The 19,127-nt window shown below is 40.9% G+C and overlaps 1 protein-coding gene across 1 annotated transcript; it reads left to right on the top strand.

Moving 5' to 3' along the window:
* The first annotated feature begins 14,013 nt into the window (after positions 1-14,013).
* On the top strand, positions 14,014-16,517 carry atf4b (activating transcription factor 4b). The gene is made up of 3 exons (XM_037689447.1): positions 14,014-14,175; positions 14,771-15,217; positions 15,314-16,517. Exons 2-3 carry the CDS (start codon positions 14,875-14,877, stop codon positions 16,249-16,251), a joined length of 1,281 nt encoding a protein of 426 aa, XP_037545375.1. The 5' UTR covers positions 14,014-14,175; positions 14,771-14,874; the 3' UTR covers positions 16,252-16,517.
* Positions 16,518-19,127: the final 2,610 nt, after the last annotated feature.

Genomic DNA, 19,127 nt, shown 5'->3' with positions numbered 1-19,127 from the left:
TTTTTTTTCTTTTTCCAGCTGATATGTGCTCCTTTCATATTTTTGCTAACTACAACCTTTTGGTGCTTCTTCTAACTTGTTGCTGCTAATTTCAGCTTGTTATGCTCCTTTCAGCTTAGTTCTGCAAGTAGCTGTTTTATGCTAATTTGAGCATTTTCAGCTAATTCCACATTTTTGCAGAGATTTGGTGGCTCCTTTTTGCTGCCTAATTCACCAAAAATGTGCTCTGTCCACTTCCTTCAGGTAATTTAAGCTTCTTTCTGCCATTTTAGCTACTTTTCAGCTGTTTTTTTTTTTGCTAATTTCAGCTTTTTCAGATAATTTCCCCTTTTTTGTGCTAATTTCTGCTTCTTTCAGCTTAACTGGGCAAGCATGTGTTCTTTCTGCTTCCTTCTGCTAATTTAAGCTTATTCTACCTTTTAAGTTAGGGTTTTTTTTGGCATCATTAAGCTAATTTCAGCTGTTTTCAGATAATTCAAGTTTTAAATGGTACTTTCTGCTACTTTCAGCCTAATTAAATTCTTTATGCTAATTTATGCTTGTCATGCTCCTTTCAGGTTTTTTTTTTTCAGTTATTTCAGCTTTTTCTGCTATTTCAGCTACTATTTAGATGGTTTGTGCTAATTTTAGCTTTTTCAGTTAATTCCACCTTTTTTAAGCTCATTTCAGCTCTGTCTGCTTCCTTCTGGTAATTTAAGCTTCTTTCTACATTTTCAGCTACTTTTTAGCTTTTTTTGTTGTTGGTAATTTCAGCTTTTTAATTTAATTTCCTAATTTTTTTGTGCTCACTTCTGCCTATTTAAATCTAATTTAACAAATATGTGTTCTTTCTGCTTTCTTCTGCTAATTTACGCTTGTTGTTCCATTTCAGCAACATTTCAGCATTTTCTTTAGCTCATTTAAGCTGTTTTTCAGCAAGTTCATCTGCAATCAAAATTCACACTGCATTTTCACAGGCAATGCAATTTCTCTAGTTTCTGTTTGTGTCCATGGAACTTTTTTATTCCTGACATTTTGTGACCAGACTACCCAAAGTAAGAAGTGTAACGACTACGTGAGGCCTCGCCCTGCTCGTCTTCCTCCTCTTCCTCCACCAGAACGTCAAAATGGAAACTCAGCAGCAGTCGATGAGCAAAATTATTACTCAAGATCAATTTCTTACCTAATAGCCAAGGTATATTTTCTTAACCATATCTAATTATTTTATATCGTTCCAAGATATTTACTTTTTGCGATGTGTGGAAAATGTCTACTTGCTAGCTCTTATAAAAAGATTGTAACAACTTAGAGCAGGGCTATTCAACTGGTGGCCTTGGGGCCAAATCTGGTCCATGGATGAACTCAGTTCGGACCACCAATGGGTTTATTTTGAATAAAACTAAATTTTAACCCATAAAACAAACTTATTTAATGACAATAACTGGTGTTCGGCCCCTGAGCTCTTGGCTTTCAGTAACTGTGGCCCCCTGAGCAGTTTGAATAGCCCTGAGGCACTAAAGTCATAGCAAACCTACTCGTACAGTTTCCAGACTACCAGTTTTCTCTTTTGCACAGCTATAAGTAAGAAGCAGTTTTATTTCCCCTTTAGCCTCCTGCTCCTGGTATGAAGAAACCTCTTCCTCCTGCTTCTCCTCCTCCTCGACCAGAACCGTCGTCTTCTCTTTATTGTGACAGACCAAACCCTGCAGCCAGGCAGATATCAAGAGTAAGCCTACATTCATGTTACTTTTTATCTCAAGCCTTTTTCATTTAACTGACAGGGTGGTTTACAGTATAGTGATAATTTGTTGGCTTGATTGACTAATATAAGCAACTTTATTAGATCGTTGTCATATCACAATAAAATGATGTTTAATTTTCAGGAACCAGAGAGGACAAGCAAACCTGCAGTTCCACCTCGGATCTACCGCAGTACCTCCATGGTTGACGTGTCCACCTCTCAGGTAAGACCGTCTCTGCAGAGCGGACAAACCTGTGAAACAGCAGCAAAACACACGAGTTTAGTTTTAAAAATGTATGTAGCAATTCAATTTAATTCAAAATTAAACAGACGGAAGGTTAACAAAAGAAAAATCTCAACAGATTAACAGCCTTAAAATGTTTTTTGTCAAGTTTCTGATGCTAAATTTCCAACGTGCAACATGCTTCAGAGATTTTATGAAAGGTGCCTCTTATTTTAAAAGTAAACACATGATTTTAATTAGTAACTTTCAACTTCTCTGTTGTGGCGGCAGAGACACAGTGCCAGACCATAATGCTCCCGCCTCCGTGTTTTAGAGTTGAAGGTTCTCTTGGGCTTGAACTGACCCACTGTCATATCTACATATTCTGAAATAATTCAGATTTCATTAGTATGAAGGTGTCAGAAAAGTCCAGGTGCTCTTCGAAAAAACAAAGTTTTCTTTCAGTATTTTGTTTAAAGGAAAGCACAACTAATTCCAGAGGAGGTAATTAAAAAAAACATTTTGAGATGTTTTCTAATTACAGATGAAAACTGTATTTTATGTTATTCGCCTTATAATCTAGCTGTTTTATTATTTTTTTTAGCCATCTTATTTGTAAAAAAAAAAATAATAATCTTCTGTATGACTTTTTATAATTGTATATTGTTGTCGCTGTTGTCCATTGTTGTCATCATTCTTTGTTGAAATCAAGTCTCTCTTGTAAATGAGTCCTCGAGGCTCAGTGGGATTTACCTGGGTTGAATGAATGAATGTTTGTTTTTTTTTATATTTACAATACCTTGATGTTTCGATGAACAAAACATAAATCGAAATTAGAATTAGAATCAGAATCAGAATAAGCTTTACTGTCACTGTACCGGGGTACAGTGAAATTACGTTCGTACAGTCGTCCGAAAGATGGGCGGAGTGCACGTTGCTGCTGCTATCATAGCGCGGCCCCTTATTCTTTATCAGAATACTTTTAAATAGTAAAAGGTAAGAGCCATGAGGGTGGAGAGTGGTATTACACAAAGATCTCTTCACATCTTGTGTCAGGACACGATTTGAGACACTAAACAACTCTACCAGCAGCACATTTATAAACACATTACATATGCATTTGACGTCAAGATGCTGAGATTTGTCCATGAGCACTTTCAGATAGATCACAGTCCTGATGTTGTTGTTTCAGCCGGCAGTTATGATAATCCTGCACAGAAGTTGTCGGGGGTATAGATGAAGTTTTTCCCTAATTACCCATGTCCAATGGAGAAATTTGATAGTCGACTCGTATCAGAGGCCAAAAGTCTGATTCAGATAAGCCACAATTGTTGATTTTCTTCAGGCAGACGGTTTTATTTTTTTTCTCGTCAACCTTGAGTCCTGCTGGAACTTTCCTGGTCCAAAATGGCCAGATTTATAGGTATTCCTCTCCACTGATCCATGTTATGAGCCTCCTCAAGGTCGTTCCCAACATGGTGGCGAGTCTTAGAAGCCGCAGGTGGCCTGTGATTCTCACAAATCGTTTCCATCTTATGGTTTATCTTGTAAATCAGCTGATTTTGAATCCTCATAGCATGAACCAAACACAGACACAAACTCAGATGGAAGCTTTGCCATGAAGAAACTGCTGCCGATGTCTTCTTCAAGTTAATAAAAAGGCTCCGCCGATGCCAAAGAGCAGAACCCCTGCTATCATAAGTCCAAATATATCAACGTCTTCAGCGTCCTCCTGAGACAGAACTGAGAGACACATCAGCTGCCAAACTCCCCACGAATCTCTGATGTACCCCGCAGCGTGAGTCTCAGCCGGACAAGAGGGCTCTCCAGGACCCTGTTGTTTTGATGAAAAGATTTTGTCAATTGCGTTGAAAGTCCAGCTCACCAGAGCCATAATAACGTTTTTCGTTAGGTAGATGTGTACCAGGAGCTCCGAGACACACACATATATATATATATATACATATGTATATATATTTTTCTCATAATATAATTTTTTTTTCTTAGCATGGCCCTAAAGCTCCATCGTATGAAGGACTGTAAACGTAACGAAATGAAAATATAGAAAAAGAAAAGAAAAAGAAAAATTATAAAATAATAATAAAAATTAAAATTAAAATAAAATAAAAAACCATAATTCTGGAAGTCTTTTCCAGATTAGGAGGAAGCTTAAAGTTAAACTACCCTCTTAAATGTGTCCAAGCTCCATGTTCTCAAACAACCATTGTTTTTAAATGCATTGTGTTGTCGATTTGAGTATAAAATCTTTCAAGTGTTCTGAAGGCAGTCTAACAAATCTACCTACTGTAGAAAACTTCCTTCATGACCAAAACAATGAGACCTTATCAGTGGAAAACAGCATTTGAACTCTAATTTGAAACAGGGAGCATCAAAACCAAAGTTACTAACAACATTTGAATGCATCACCGTTTATGCCATTTTAAAAAGCTGTCAGTCCAAATGATGACCAAATTATTTACTTTTGTTTATTACAGAGCGCACCCTCAACACCTTCAGTCAACCAACATGACCCTCCTTATTTCCGCCCCAGGCCAACATACTATAACTACAGAAGAACATGCCGATACGTTGATGTTTTACCAGAAGAACAACATGACTCGGTGAGAAACACTACACACGCTACACACACAGGCATGAGCTCTAAAACAAGAATTATAATTGAATGAATGAATGATATACAGTAGATTTAGATCAAACTGTCATTTATTTCAATCATTTTAGGTAAGAGGGAGGTCAAGGATGTGTCCTGAACAAGACCAGGACTTCCAGAGCATGTCCATATATCAACTGTCTGCAGGCGTAAGGACTTTACATACGGTACTAAGTAGTATTTTATCCACCTTCAATAAATGAACTGGTCAGTTTTAGTGTTTTTGATTAAAAGAATATTCTGTTCTCCCAGGACATCACTGAGCAGATACAGTGGCTGAAAAGAGTGTCCAGTAAGTATAATGTGTATACGCATGATTACCTCATCATCATCTGAAAAGAAGCAACAAACTGAGGCAAAAAATTCAGGGTGGCCAGCGACTCAACCTGGAAAATGTCTTTCACAATTTCCAAACAGGAAAACTTGGGGAAATTGAGAAAATAAATAAATAAATCGTGGACTTTGACACAAACCTGATAATTAAAAGATGATCTTTCTGACATTTTAACGTGTTTATGTATTAATGCTAGTATTCTAGTATCACTGAGTCCATGTTCTGTTTCTACAGTACACAGTACATGTATCTTTACTGGTTGACTATGGTGGCTTTTTAGTATCTGACAATTTTGTTATATTTATTAGGAATAAATGCTGTATATTCATGCCTTAGGCTACAGTATACGTGATTGTGACTCTGCCCACCACCTAGGACGCCAAGTTATGAAAGTTTCCTGTGACTGAAATTTTGAGGATTTACTCAAGGAAAACTCAAGGGAACTTTGTTTTTATGAAATACCAGGAGCTCTGAATGTTGTAGCTTTTTTACGACCACAACAGAAATCCCTACAAAAATTTTTTGCTACATAGCTGGCACTGAGACGCCCCTCTTGCAAAAAAGGTTGTTTTGGTGTTAAAGGTTGTTACATGTTGGATAAAAACATCCTCTATTCATTTCACTTACTCAAATTAGCCACATTCGATGCCAGGAGAAGATTTTTAACTGGTTTTCCTTGCAAGGGCAGATTTTCACAACAGGTTACACAGATACAGAAGTATACGCATGGAGCCCAGTCACGAGAATCTGTCACGGGCAGCGTGCAGGGTTTGTTTTTATACGCTTATGAGCTCTCACAGACAGACACTGGTGTCCTTGGACTGCCAGCTGAGCATGCAGTATCAAATCAGCTCCTCGTTCTGCCCTCTCTGAGAGAGAAAAGAACTCTGCTAACTCAAACACATGGTTCATGGGCAGTCAGCTTTCTCAGTCAGAGTAGTTAAAAACATCCATAAACCTTGACCAAAATTCCCTAACATTCAAGTCAACCAGCTGCTGTTATGACGCTGAACTACCAAGCAAGTTAGCAACACAGCTTTAATAAAAGCTTCATGGATCACGGTTTGCGGGAGTAATGTAGTGATGACAGTCGGCCACAAGAATTAGAATGGAGGATGTCCAACATGTTTTTTACCACGAAGCACTCTCTGTTAATGCTACTTCACCCCCCAGTTCCACAATGCTGACTTCATTTATGACCCACTCAGTTGGTGACTGAAGAATGACCACTTACACCCTGAAGAGGATCCTAATCCATCTTTCTGTGGTCATTTCAGATGAATCTGATGCTGAGGCTCCAGCTCAGTACAGCATCGGTATAGAAGAAGAAATCAGGTAACACATTTAATGCCACACATCTCTTTGTGGAGGTAGTTTAGTTTGTTCTCATTAGTGCAGAAACAAATGGTAGTTAGTAATCATCTTGTGTCTTTGGTCTCGTGCAGATCATTTAATCAGCGAGCCATGCACGTGAGAAAAGCCCGGCGTCTTTACAACCTTCTCATGATGAAACACAAAGAAAGGCTGCAGGACGTCATCAAAGAGTTCAAATCCATCTGTGACCAACTGGACAAAGTGCAAAAGACAAACAAAGCCATGAGAATCGCAGGGGGCACCACCGGGGCTGTGGGAGGGGTGGCTGCAGTGGTGGGCATCGCCTTGGCTCCAGCGACCATGGGCGCCTCGCTGATTGCTACAGCGATTGGAGCCGGTGTTGCTGCATCTGCTGGAGGTTTCGGCGCTCACGCTGCTAAAGTCAACAAGAAGATCGTGAACAGAGAGACGGTGGAGAAACTGGTAAACGACTACAAGTCGGACGTTTGTGACCTGGAACGCTGTCTGCATTTCATCCTCTGTGCGATGAACGAGCTGCGAAGGCACAACGTAGAGCGGCTGCAGAGAGCAGGAGCTCACCCTGAAGCTCTGAGGGTTGCAGATCTGACGCAGGTCGTGTTCAGGAACAATACGGACGTCAACAGAGCGGCGTCTCTTACCCATGCGGGCGGGGTGGCTTCTGAACGCCTGCTTAAAGCTTTCGCCAATGAATTTGATGAGTATTTCACAGAAAACCAGGGCCAGAAGCTGAAAAAGTCGAATAAGAGCAGGTTTTCAAGTAGAGTCACGACTCTGATCAAAAGTCTGCAGGAGGAGCTCGATTATCTGATTCAAATGTGGGAAATTTTAAGCTAAATAAAAATAACCCAGTATGTTTAAACTCAAAGTTTGTTTTCTCAGTCATCCAGGTATATAACAACAAAAAAGGTTGAATCATGTCATCTGGACTTCGTTTTTTGTTAAAAAGAAACGTTTCGCCCCTCATCCAAGAGGCTTCGTCAGTCTGAGGCCTAGCCATCTGGTATTACCCAGAAGCCCAGAAGAAACACAGATTTGTTGTTATATACCTGGATGACTGAGAAAACAAACTTTGAGTTTTTGAAACCATTAGTGAAAAGGCCAGACTTCAGGGGTATCTGAGGCAGGCTTGAAACACAAGAGTCAGGGTGGCTTCTGGGTAATACCAGATGGCTAGGCCTCAGACTGACGAAGCCTCTTGGATGAGGGGCGAAACGTTTCTTTTTAACAAAAAACGAAGGCCAGTATGTTTAAGTTTGTGGTTCTGTGCATGTTTGTGAGATAACTGTCTGTCTGTCTATATATATATATATATATATATATAATGTTATCATTTATTGTTTGATTTGTTGGCAATTAATCAAACATCAGCAGTTAAATTCAGGACAAAACTAAGGTTTACCCTCTTTCAGTTTTAGGGTTTTGCATATCATCCGAGCATCTGGACTTTACCCAGTTCTATAAGTGTTCAAAGCTAAACTTGTGTAAAAAACACGACCAATGACAAGGTTCGGGTTTTAGGATCCGTTCAAGACGGTGGACAATAAGAATGGTTAAAAAGTTTATTGTAATGCAGCTGATGGTGGAGACCAGAATCCAGTGGTGGGACCAGTCTGCAGAGATAGGACAATTAGTGGACTGAATCTTTCTGCGAGCGAGATGGTGAACAGAAAGACAGTCACCCATCTTCTCAAGCAGGAGAGGCGGGGGCCACCTGTGGGAGTTGGGCAAGATGATGTCACTGCCACTGGGTGAGGCGCAGCTGCAGGGCAGAGCTGAGAAGGGTGTTGTCAGGGGGTAATCCAAAAACAAGGTCCAGGAGTAGAGGTCGGGGTCAGACACAGGAGGTCAAAGATCCAGATACAAATCCATAGGGTAATCCATGAGTTGTAGTTGTTGGGCCAGAAGGCATAGGCGTCGCAACCATTATATGTGAAGGGGACATGTACCCCCCCATTAAAAAAAATGTTCATTTGGAAACCCCACACACACACACACACACACACACACACACACACACAGACACACACACACACTTTTACTATGAAACATTAGTTCAGGCGGCGCAGTTTCTCTTTCTTCGTGAACAAATCCATTCCACTTGAATAAGAGAATACTCAAACCACTAAAACTCCACTCCAGGTTTTCCTGGTTACCTTCAACTCTAACACAGAGCAGAAACTGTGCAGGCAGCAGCTGCTGAAAAACACGCACAGGTGGAGGAGATGGAGACACCTCTGTGTTGATCGCTCACCAGTTTAGCAGCTTAGTGCAGGCAGTTGTTGACCAGGGGTTTGATCATAAACATTTATTCATGTTAGGAGGATGCTTGAGAGGAGCGCTACGTCTGTAGCATGTTAGCTTAGTAGTAACTGTGACGCTGGAAGACGCTGCAGGTGTAAGAGACGCTGTGTGTTAAGATGCATTAAAGTTGAAATGTCTTTAAAACCCCACAGCTTATTGTCCTCAAGCTTCACGAGAAACATCATTTAGATGAGGAGTGTTGAACACAAGTAAAAAAGTCTAGTGGTGATGTTTTTTATTTCTCTATAAACACAAATAGTGTCGACCTGCTGCTGTGTGTTAAAGTTAAAATGTCTTTAAAACCCACAGCTGAATTTACACAAACTTGGTGAGAAACATGCAGTAAATGTGTGGAATTAAAGGAAATCTAGGTGAAATGCTGCTTTTTTGTACACTGGTGTACACTTCTTTATGCGCATGCGTGCACACACACTCGCGCGCGCACACACACACACCCATCATTGTGTCCCCCCCCCCCCACACATTATGGATGCCTCTGACGCCCTTGTCAGAAAGAGTAGGCTGTAATGAGATCAGAGAGGCAAAATAAGAGCAGGCAGATCAGGGTTTCCAAAAGGCAGGTGTGAGGACAAGACAAGAAGATCAGACAAGAATGTGAACAGAACACTGGACATCTATGTCTGTGAGGGGTTCAATAATCTGGCAGACTAAAGTGGTGAGAGGAGTCCTTCAATCTGGACCAGAACAGGTGCAGTGAATCAACTGATGAGCTGCAGGTGAAGAGTGGGCGTGGCAGAGTGACAGAGAGGCAGAACATGACAACCGATACTAAACAAAATGAAGCCAAATTAAAACATCTGCAAGTAAAAAGTACAGCCCTGCTGCTTCCATAGGATTAAAGAAATCAAGTATCAGCCAGGAGCTGCTGATCAGGTGTATTGATGAACTGATCATCATCAGAGAGATCACCAAGCAGGCACTTTGGTAGTTTGCTGCTCTGAAGCATAGAGGTGTGTGTTAATCCAATGCCAAAAAGGAAAGACATCAGCAATGACTTTAGAGAAGCTGCTGATGCTGGCCATCATTTAGGGAATGGCTAAAGGTCCTTTCCACAATTTTTAGTGTCCGTCATTCTACATACAGGGAAATTCACAAGTGGAAACTGTTTAAAACAGCTTCAGATCTTCACAACAGGGTGTTTGAAGAAATTCACCTCAAGATCAGATTGAAGGGCTCAGAAAAACTAACAAAAAAACAAAACAACAACAAAGAGCTCCATCTCCGACTCTATGGGCCTCAGTTGGCAGGTTAAAATACTAATAATTCCTAATTTAGAAAGTTGCATTTGAATGTATCACAAGACTTCTGAAACAATGTCCTATGGACAGATGAGACTGAAATGGAGATTTAAAAAAAAATGCTCAGCAAAATATTTGGAGGCAATCAAACGCAACATATCGGCTCAAATACCTCATACCAGCTGTCGAGCACGGTGGTGGAGGTGTGATGGTTTGGGCTTGTTTTGCAGCCATAGGACCTGGACACCCTTCATGTCACTGAGTCGACCATGAACTCCTGTAAAGGAGTGCAGAGTGAGACCATCAGTCTGACAGCTGAAGCTTGGACCGCTGGTTTTAATTACTGATCATGCAGACTGTTTAAAAGTTTGGCATGCAAAGGGTCAAGAAATTAGCATCTCTTCAAGGAATGTGACTTTATAATAAAGAGATAAATGTTTAGATTAAGGAGGCATGCTGCTGGGTTATCACCGTGTTGTATCCTTGTCTTTTTAGGGGAATTACAAAATTTAAAACCTGCCCACATTTTCCTCTGTTCACTGTACACACAACGCTTACTTGTCATGTGATCAAGAGCAAAAAAGAACGACGGATGAGGATAATAAATATTAATAACAACATAAAAATAAGTAAATTAGAATGAGAAAAATGTTTTAGCTGTTAATTTTTAGACAAGTTGCAGAAACAGTTTCCTTAAAGTCAAAACGTCACGGTGAAGTATTAGTTTACCTGAAAAGCTTCATGTGCAGTCCAACTTTTGTTCTGGTGTAATTTTTCTAATTTATTTGAAAGATTCTGGTTAATAAATTACTACAGGACAAACCTAAAAGAAAACACGAGAAAATAGGGCCTAAATATTTTTTGTCTGTTACAACTTTTGTATTTCCTTCAGTTTATACATAAACAAATGCAACAAAGCAAAGTTCACAGATGTTCATTTTTTCTAAATATAATTTAAGTCTTTATAACATGTATTTTGAGTTTTGTGTATTAAAAGGCTAAATCTGAGTTTTCTGAGTGACAAACAGTACAGTAAGATGTTTTGTGTCTAAGGATGATCCATCAGAGAAACAATCTCCTGTCACTGTGGGATTGAAATAGTGAATGTTTGTAGATTTCCAGATGAGTGGGTTTTTTATTCAATTCAATTACATTTATTTAGCACCAAGTCACAACATAAGTTATCTCACGGCACTGAAAAGAAACATTCATATGCATAAACAGTTAATAACATTATTCATCTGAGGAGCAGACTGCTTTGAATTGAACTTCATCACAGAGTCTCATCTTGAGCAAGAATGAAGGTGACAGTGGAAAGGAAAAACTCCCTCATGAGGAAGAAACCTTTAGAACAAGCGTCCATCTGCTTCAACCGGCTGGGTCTGAGAGGAACAGGAAGGAGGAACAGATACACAATGGCAGGTCAAGAATCACATGTTACGATAGAAATAGTATCAAATGAAAACTATTCGATTTTAACAATTCTTTTAAGGAAATTAGGTCAGTTTGTTCTCCAGTAGTCTAGGCCTATACAGCAGCATAACAAGCTGACCCTAACTATAGGATTTATCAAAAACAAAAATCTTAACCCCAGTCTTAAAACTGGACAATGTGTCAGCCTCATGAACAGAAACTGGAAGTTGGTTCCACAAGAGAGGAGCCTGATAACTGAAAGATCTAACTCCCATTCTGCTTTTGGAAACTCTAAGAACCGCAAGTAAACCTGCAGTCTGAGAGCGAAGTGCTCTGTTAGGAAAATATGTAACAATGAGATCTCAAATATAAGATGGAGCTAGGTTGTTGAGAGCTTTGTAGGTTAGAAGTAAGATTTTGAATTCTATTCTGGATTTGACAGGGAGCCAATGGAGAGAAGCTAAAACTGGAGAGATATGATCTCTCCCGCTAACTCCAGTTAAGACTGGCAGCAGCATTTTGGATCAACTGAAGACGTTTTAAACACGCATTTGGACACCCAGATAATAAACCATTACAATAGTCCAGTCTAGACATGACAAATGCATGGACCAGTTTTTCTCCATCATTTTTAGATAAGATGTTTCAAATTTTAAAGATATTACGCAGGTGGAAGAAGGAGGTTCTAGTAACGTTTTTAATGTGGGGGATAAAAGACATGTCCTGATCAAAAATAACACCAAGATTTTTAACATTAGAGCTGGAGGACAGATTAATGCATCTAAGGAGGGAGAAAAACTGAAAAATTTATTCCTAAGGTGCTCAGGTCCAAAAACCAAAACCTCAGTCTTGTCTGTGTTCACAAGGAGAAAATCAAGGGTCATCCAAGTTTTTATGTCTTTAAGACATGCTTGTAGTCTAAGTAGCTGATTGGATTCATTGGGTTTCATGGACAAATATAATTGTGTATCATCAGCATAACAATGAAAATTTATTCCATGCTGTTTAATAACTTTATCTAATGGAAGCATATACAATATTTGTCCAAACACTGACCCCTGAGGAACTCCATGACTAACTTTGGTGTATGATGAATATTCATTATTTACATTTACAAATTGGAATCTATCAGATGGATATAATTTAAACCAATTTAGAGCTGCTCCTGTAATTCCAATATCATATTCAAGTCTCTGCAATAGGATATTAGGATCAACTGTATCACATGCAGCACTGAGGTCTAACAGGATCAGGGAATGCAAGTAAACCTTAATGTTTTTGATGCAAGATATTCAAGTAGGTAGGAGTTACAGTGAGAAGCGAGGACGTTTTTATTTTTTATCTTGTCAGCACAGGGTGACGGATCCTGGCGAGTGGACGGAGCACATTTATCCACAACCATCCAAGAGACGGGGTGGCCGGTGGTGGCCTTGGCCTCTGTAGATTAATCGTCAGCCACCCCACTCATTTGGGGAAACTAAAAAAACAATGTAAAAACTAGAAAGCAGTTTCCTCAAATGATAGGGGTTGTTGATTTACATATATAGAAGTGGAGGCAGCCATCTTGGATTTTGACATGGCAACTCAATTTTCCAGAGGAAACTTTCTTACATTTAGATGCAGTCACACACTAAAATGGAAGTCGGTACCTCACTTATTTTTTAAGTTGTGCTCACATCATGCATGGGTGGATGGACAGAAGGTATTTAAAATTTTCCCATTTTGCTCCACGATGGGGGACAAAAGTTAGGGGACACACAAGACTGACTGGATTAACTGACTGAAAAGCTGCAGAAGGAAGTAGATAATCAGATAAAAATGTATGAAAGGTTAACAACTGAACATAGAACTCTGCATGTTTAAGTTTGCAGCTGTATGTGTGAGTGAGAATGTGATCAAAAGTTAAAATGGGATTTTTTTTAAAGAATTTCATTTTATTACCTTTCACATTCACCAGTCAGTTAAAATGAACACAGAATCAGCTTTATTGAATATACCGAAACGTTTCAGGAACACCAACTAAAACATAAGGAATTTGAACAAAGGCTCATCACCTGCCTCTTTACTTGCCAGTGAAGTGCTGTGATCTGCTATAGGAATTACTTTCAGCTACTTCAACGCCAAATTTTAGTTTGCTTGGAAAATGTTAAGTTACAGTCATTTTTTATGTTTGTTAAGGTCAATTAATTGTGCCGGCCATCTCAACTTGGGTTGACGCTCAGTGGTAATCAGTTTTACAGGTATATGTAAATCCAATTATTACTTCTAGAGAGTTTTATTCAAAAGATATTTTGTTAACAGGCTGACAAAGACACATACACCGTAACTTCATTATCGCCCACTGTGCACGTTAGTGTTCAAGTGTTTGTTAGCAAAATATCTGACAAAACACTGATCTTTAATTAAACACCCAGACAGTATCACGTGCAGCTTCCTGATATGAAACATGAACTGGTCTCATTGAAAACTAGTTTATATTTATTATACATTATAATTAATTATATATTATATTTAAGTTAAACTTGACCTATCGTGTAATAGTCATTTTGAGACAAAAAATGGGTTTTAATACTTCCTACGTCAAAAGAGGTCAAGATCAATAAAGTAGGCCAGTCATCTAGTCCCACTACACCCAGTGAGGTTTAATGAAAGGCGTAGGGATATTGCAGGAACAGCGGAAGGATACCACCTCCCCTTCTACACTCTGGTTCTTTATCACCGCCTCACCTTCTCTTCCGCCATTTTCTCCTCAGAGGAACAACAACAAAAAACATCGTAGTCGGACATCGCTGTCTTTTGCCGAAATGGCAGTGTAAACGTGTGCAGCGACCTAGCAGCAGCCAACAAAACAGTGCATCCAGCCAGTGCACTGAGTCACTTCTACATCAGCAAAATGTCGTAAGTTGTATTTTTATATTTTTACTCACCGGCAGGCTGTGCCGGCCTACAGGCCAGCCCGTCGAGTCTATAGCTATGTAATTAAAACTTAATATGTTAAACAGTTTCAGTAGCTTTAGCGAAGATGTTTTAAATAAATTAGAGTAAAAATAGTCTCAAAAAGCATTTACATATTAATGATTTAATATAAAATGAAACGATGTTTTTGTCGTTTTAAGAATTCCAGGCTCGATTGTTTGGCCACGTTTTTATTAAACGAGTAGTTTTCTTTGTTGAGCCTGATTAATTGGATGTCCGAGTGGCTGTCGAGTGCCAACGTGGCAGGAAATGTTCCTTTGTGTCAAAATGGCGGCTTTATGGGTGGAAGGAGAACAAACAGCCGCCTGGACGTGAAGAATGACCTCATTTTAAGTGTTGACGTCATAGTCACAAGATCTGGGAGGAAACCCGTGATCAGAGCATGGTGTGGTCCAGCCACCAGGGGGCAGTGTCGCCCCAAAGAGAATTTAGCTCACCTTTGTTTACAAATGGAACACCTGTGTACATCTAAAGTCTTTATGCTTGATTTTCACCTACATTCTCTTCCTTGTTTCAGGTCCTACATAAAGACCTTCAGCACTGCTGCATTCGACAGCATAAACGAGTTCACAACCACCCAAGAGTTGTCGCACGCCCCATTTGTGACCAACAACAGCCACTATGACCACGACGATGACAAGCTCACAGTTTGGCCTGGAAGACATGGAGGCCCTTTTCTGGCCTTCCTCTCCCACGGCTGACGTCATGGACTCCCCGTCTATTCACCCTGATGACGATGTACAGCGGGAAGGGGGCGACCGCTCACCGCGGGGGCACGCTTTCCCTGCGTCGCCCCTCGCATCCTTATCGCCGTCGTTGTCCTCGTCTCCTCCTCCTTTCTACTCTCCTCCTCCCTCGCCGCCATCTGTTCTCCATGGGGACAAAGCGAGGACTGAGTCTGACCTGCTCCCCCTTTCTTGGTTGGATCACCCTGGTCTGCTGAGGTGCAGCCAGACACCATCAGGTGACGGCAACAGTTGCAGTTAGTTTTCATAAAGGACAATTTTTGCAGACTTTATTGGGTAAAGTATTTATAGTCTTGTTTTTTATCTGTCTTCAGAGGATGTGCTTGGTGACTTTGACTGGATGGGTGAGAAGGTGGATCTGAGTGACTTGGACCTGGACTCTCTGATTGGCACCTGCAGTCCTGCTGAAGAGGCTCCCAGCTCTCCAGAAGACCTCCTTAATTCCCTAGATTGTTCCATGGAGCTGGAGTCCTTCCAGCTGCCAGCTCTCCCCACTCCTTCCTCTGCTTCCTTTCCTAATGCACCCCCTCCATCTGTTCCCTCTGTTACAGTAGATGAGCCTGCATGTCATGTTCATGGGCAAGAAGTTCCCTCCTCTCCGCTCTGTGTCCCAGACGTACAGGAGGAGCTTGAAATCAAATCAGAGCCTGCTTCTCCTGAACCCTGTCCTGCAGTGGTTGATTCTCCCTCCTCCCCAGCCTTCACTCTGGATCTAGGAAGTGAGGTGGATATTTCTGCAAGTGAGGTGAAGTCTGTGGTCCCTCAGGTCCCCAGGATCGTGCTCACCCTCTCTCCAACCCGTATCGTCCTCGTGCTGGCTCCCAAAAACGCCGTCGCCACCACACCTGGGGTGGTTCAGTGTGCACCGCCAACCTGCCCTCCACAAAAAACCCCCAGAAGCAGACCGTACCCCGAGCCGAAACAGAAATCTGGTCCATTCTCTCCCGCTGCCGTCGTCGATGAAGTCCGGCCCCATGGAGCTGCAGGTGCAGCTGGGCGGGCAGCTTTAAAAGCACCCAGAGACAAGAAGCAAAAGAAGATGGAGCAGAACAAAACGGCTGCCACGCGTTACAGGCAGAAGAAGAGAGTCGAACAGGATACGCTCCTTGCCGAGCACGCACGGCTGGAGAGGAAGAACGTGGAGCTGAACGAGAAGGCCGAGTCCATGGCCAGGGAGATCGAGTATCTCAAAGAGCTGATGGAGGAGGTCCGCCAGACTAGGCTCACTAAAGGTCTCAGTGCTGACCCCTAGAGATCACCTAGCAATAAAGCTGATCGCGTGTATCGAGAAGTTTGTGTTCAGCAGATTTTACGTGTGTGTAGCGTGTTTTCTGTTCATACAGCATGTTATGGACCTACAGTGATTCCACACGTCTTCAACACTGGTATTAAACAGGATCGTTGTGTATTAATAGTTGCATCAATGAGTATTTTACATTCAGAGTATATAACCTTAAATGTTTTTAAAGTTTGGTGTGTAACCTGTGAAAGTTATTTTAATAAAGACTTTAAATTCTATGAATTTGTGGTTTATTGTTGCTGTTTAACGGTCAACTGAATAAATACCGTCTTACTGGGCACATGCTTATGAATGCCCTTTGATGTAGTGAAGTCCTTACATGTAAATTATATGTATTGAGTCAAAATATTTAAAATCGAGAACTGTTGAAGGTGGGCCTGTGATCGGAATATGGCTAGTTCAACTCCCGGTACCAGCATCAAGATTTCGTAGGAAAAAGCACCCTCGGTGTCAGCTGGTTGAACCTGGCTTTAGTAATGTTTAAACATGAAAAAGGCAAGCACTGAGTATAAAGGTGGCACGGAATCATTCATTCTGGATTGTACCTGCATTGTTACTTAAAAGTACAGGGGGCGGGGAACGTTGTTGCTGACCATCAGAGCAGCGTTACCCACAGAAATGCTTACATTCATCTTACAACCCGAGCCTCGGTGGGCACGCTGTAATTGGCCTGGGCTTCTGTCCAGGAAGCTCAGAGGTGATCTATACTTGAGTGGAGGGAAGCCAAGACTAAAATGGTGCAGAGGAAATATGCAAATCGTTTCCCCCAGGGTAAAAAAAATACCTCTTGGCTGTACGGCTGTGGCCTCATTGTAAAAGGTAATACGAGGTATCCGATTCATAAAGGTGAAAATAATGTCACTGCATTTTTCTACTTGTATTCCTAAAAAGAAAAGCACTTAATTTAACCTTAGTAACTGATCTAATTGGCTCGCTGCTATCCAGTGGCACCATTTGACTCCACATGGTACATTCAAATGTTTAGAGCTGCCAGCATTAAAGCACTTTCTGCTGGTATTTTTTTTTTCTTCTTCAATTTCCATCATTACTCCCTGCAGCTTTGGAAAAAAGAATATATGCAAAACAAGAAAGTTCCTGGAGAAACTTTGATGGGGACTGCCTATTTAAAATTAAACTATTAATAATACTAAATTTTAATATGAATGATTATTAAGATTAATAATAAATACTAATTATTAATATAGGTAAATATTTATATATTGTTAATTTATGAATTATTAAACTATTAATAAATAACCAATTTTAATAGTATTCACACCAATAATTAGTATTAATTTTAAATACAACGTATTAATAATTATTGATATTAAAAAGATAATTATTAACATTAATAATTTATCATTAATAATATGTGATAATAGGTAATAATATGTGCCTTCCATGCAGTGCATAATGCACTGCCTTCCTTGCATGTTGAACCAAAATGGCTCCATACGTTAATCGGTTTCCGTGAAGAGTTTTCTCCTATTCATTTTCTATGGTAAATTTGGCATCTTTGCTAACAAAATATGTCGCCATGGTAACTGCGAATGCCAATAAAAGTAATTGCACACTTCCCGGAGCCGGGCCGGTTGTTTGGATATAACTTTTGTGGGGGTCCACGTTGCGGTTCGGGCCGCATTAAAGTTGAAATAGATACACTTTTCAGGTGTAGAATAATAAGTGGGCAGTCACCAACTAGTTCCTGGAGTTGGTGAAATATTGCGTCTTTGTTCACAAATTACGTCGCCACGATAACTCAAAATGCCAATAAAAGTAATAGAACATATCACGGGGCCGAGCCAGTTGTTTTGATACAACTTTTGTGGGGGTAGACGCTGTGGTTCGGGCCGCATTAACGGAGACAGAAATGTAGACTCACTTCCGAGGTGTAGAATAATAGATATGTGCAGCCTAATCAAGAATAACGTGCTCTGCGTTGTGGTAGCAATGCTACTGTATCACCTCGGCAAAATGTTGCAAAAACATTTCCATGTACATAAATATTTGTGCAACAAGTAGGAAAAGCCAGCCCTACTTGGAGCTCTACAGCTCCCAGAAGAAAACGTTTAAAGTTTCAACAGGAGCGAGAAGAATGCCCCCTCACGGTCGGGGCTTTGCCTCAGGTGGAGGAGTTTAAGCACCTGGACGTGTTGCTCATGAGTGATGGCGATGTAGTCTGTTGTTGTCTCTACTTCATCTGTGCTCTTTGTCTGAAACGGGTCTCTCTTGGTAATGAGTCCTCGTGGCTCGATGAGACTAACCTGTAGAAATAAAGGTTGAACGAGTGGTAGAATGGAGCGGGAGATGGATCAACTAACCTCATCCTAACGAGGGCGTTGCTTTGATCAACTGCGGTGAAGAAAAAGTTGCGTCGAGAAGCAAAGCTCTCGGTTGACTGGTCTGTCTTCGTTTCAACCCTCACCTGTTTGGATCATGACTGAAAGAATGAGCTCTGGGATACGAACGGCTGAAATGAGCTTCCTTTGCGGGGTGGTTGGGCTTAGAGACGGGGTGAGGAGCTCCATCATCTGGGGAGACCTGGGAGTAGATTCACTGCGAATCGAAAGGCGTCAGTTAAGGTGGTTCGGATGTCTGATTTGGACACCCCCTTTTTAAAAGGTGTTTCGTTTAAGTCACAACGATAGGAGGCTTAGAAACTCACTGGAGGGACTGTGCATCTTCTCTGGTCTGGGAACACCTCGGGGTCCCCCAGGATGAGCTGGAAAGTGTCGATGGGGAGAGGGATGTCTGGACTTCTCTCCTGGACCTGTTGTGTCCACAACCCGACCAGGGATAAGCGACAGAAGATGGAGGTGGACTTTCAA

This window comes from Nematolebias whitei, chromosome 15 (assembly GCF_014905685.2).
Source record: "Nematolebias whitei isolate Nwh7 chromosome 15, NemWhi1, whole genome shotgun sequence".
Lineage (NCBI taxonomy): Eukaryota > Metazoa > Chordata > Actinopteri > Cyprinodontiformes > Rivulidae > Nematolebias > Nematolebias whitei.
The sequence above is the reverse complement of the archived record's forward strand: the minus strand, read 5'-3'. Positions and strand labels throughout refer to the sequence as shown.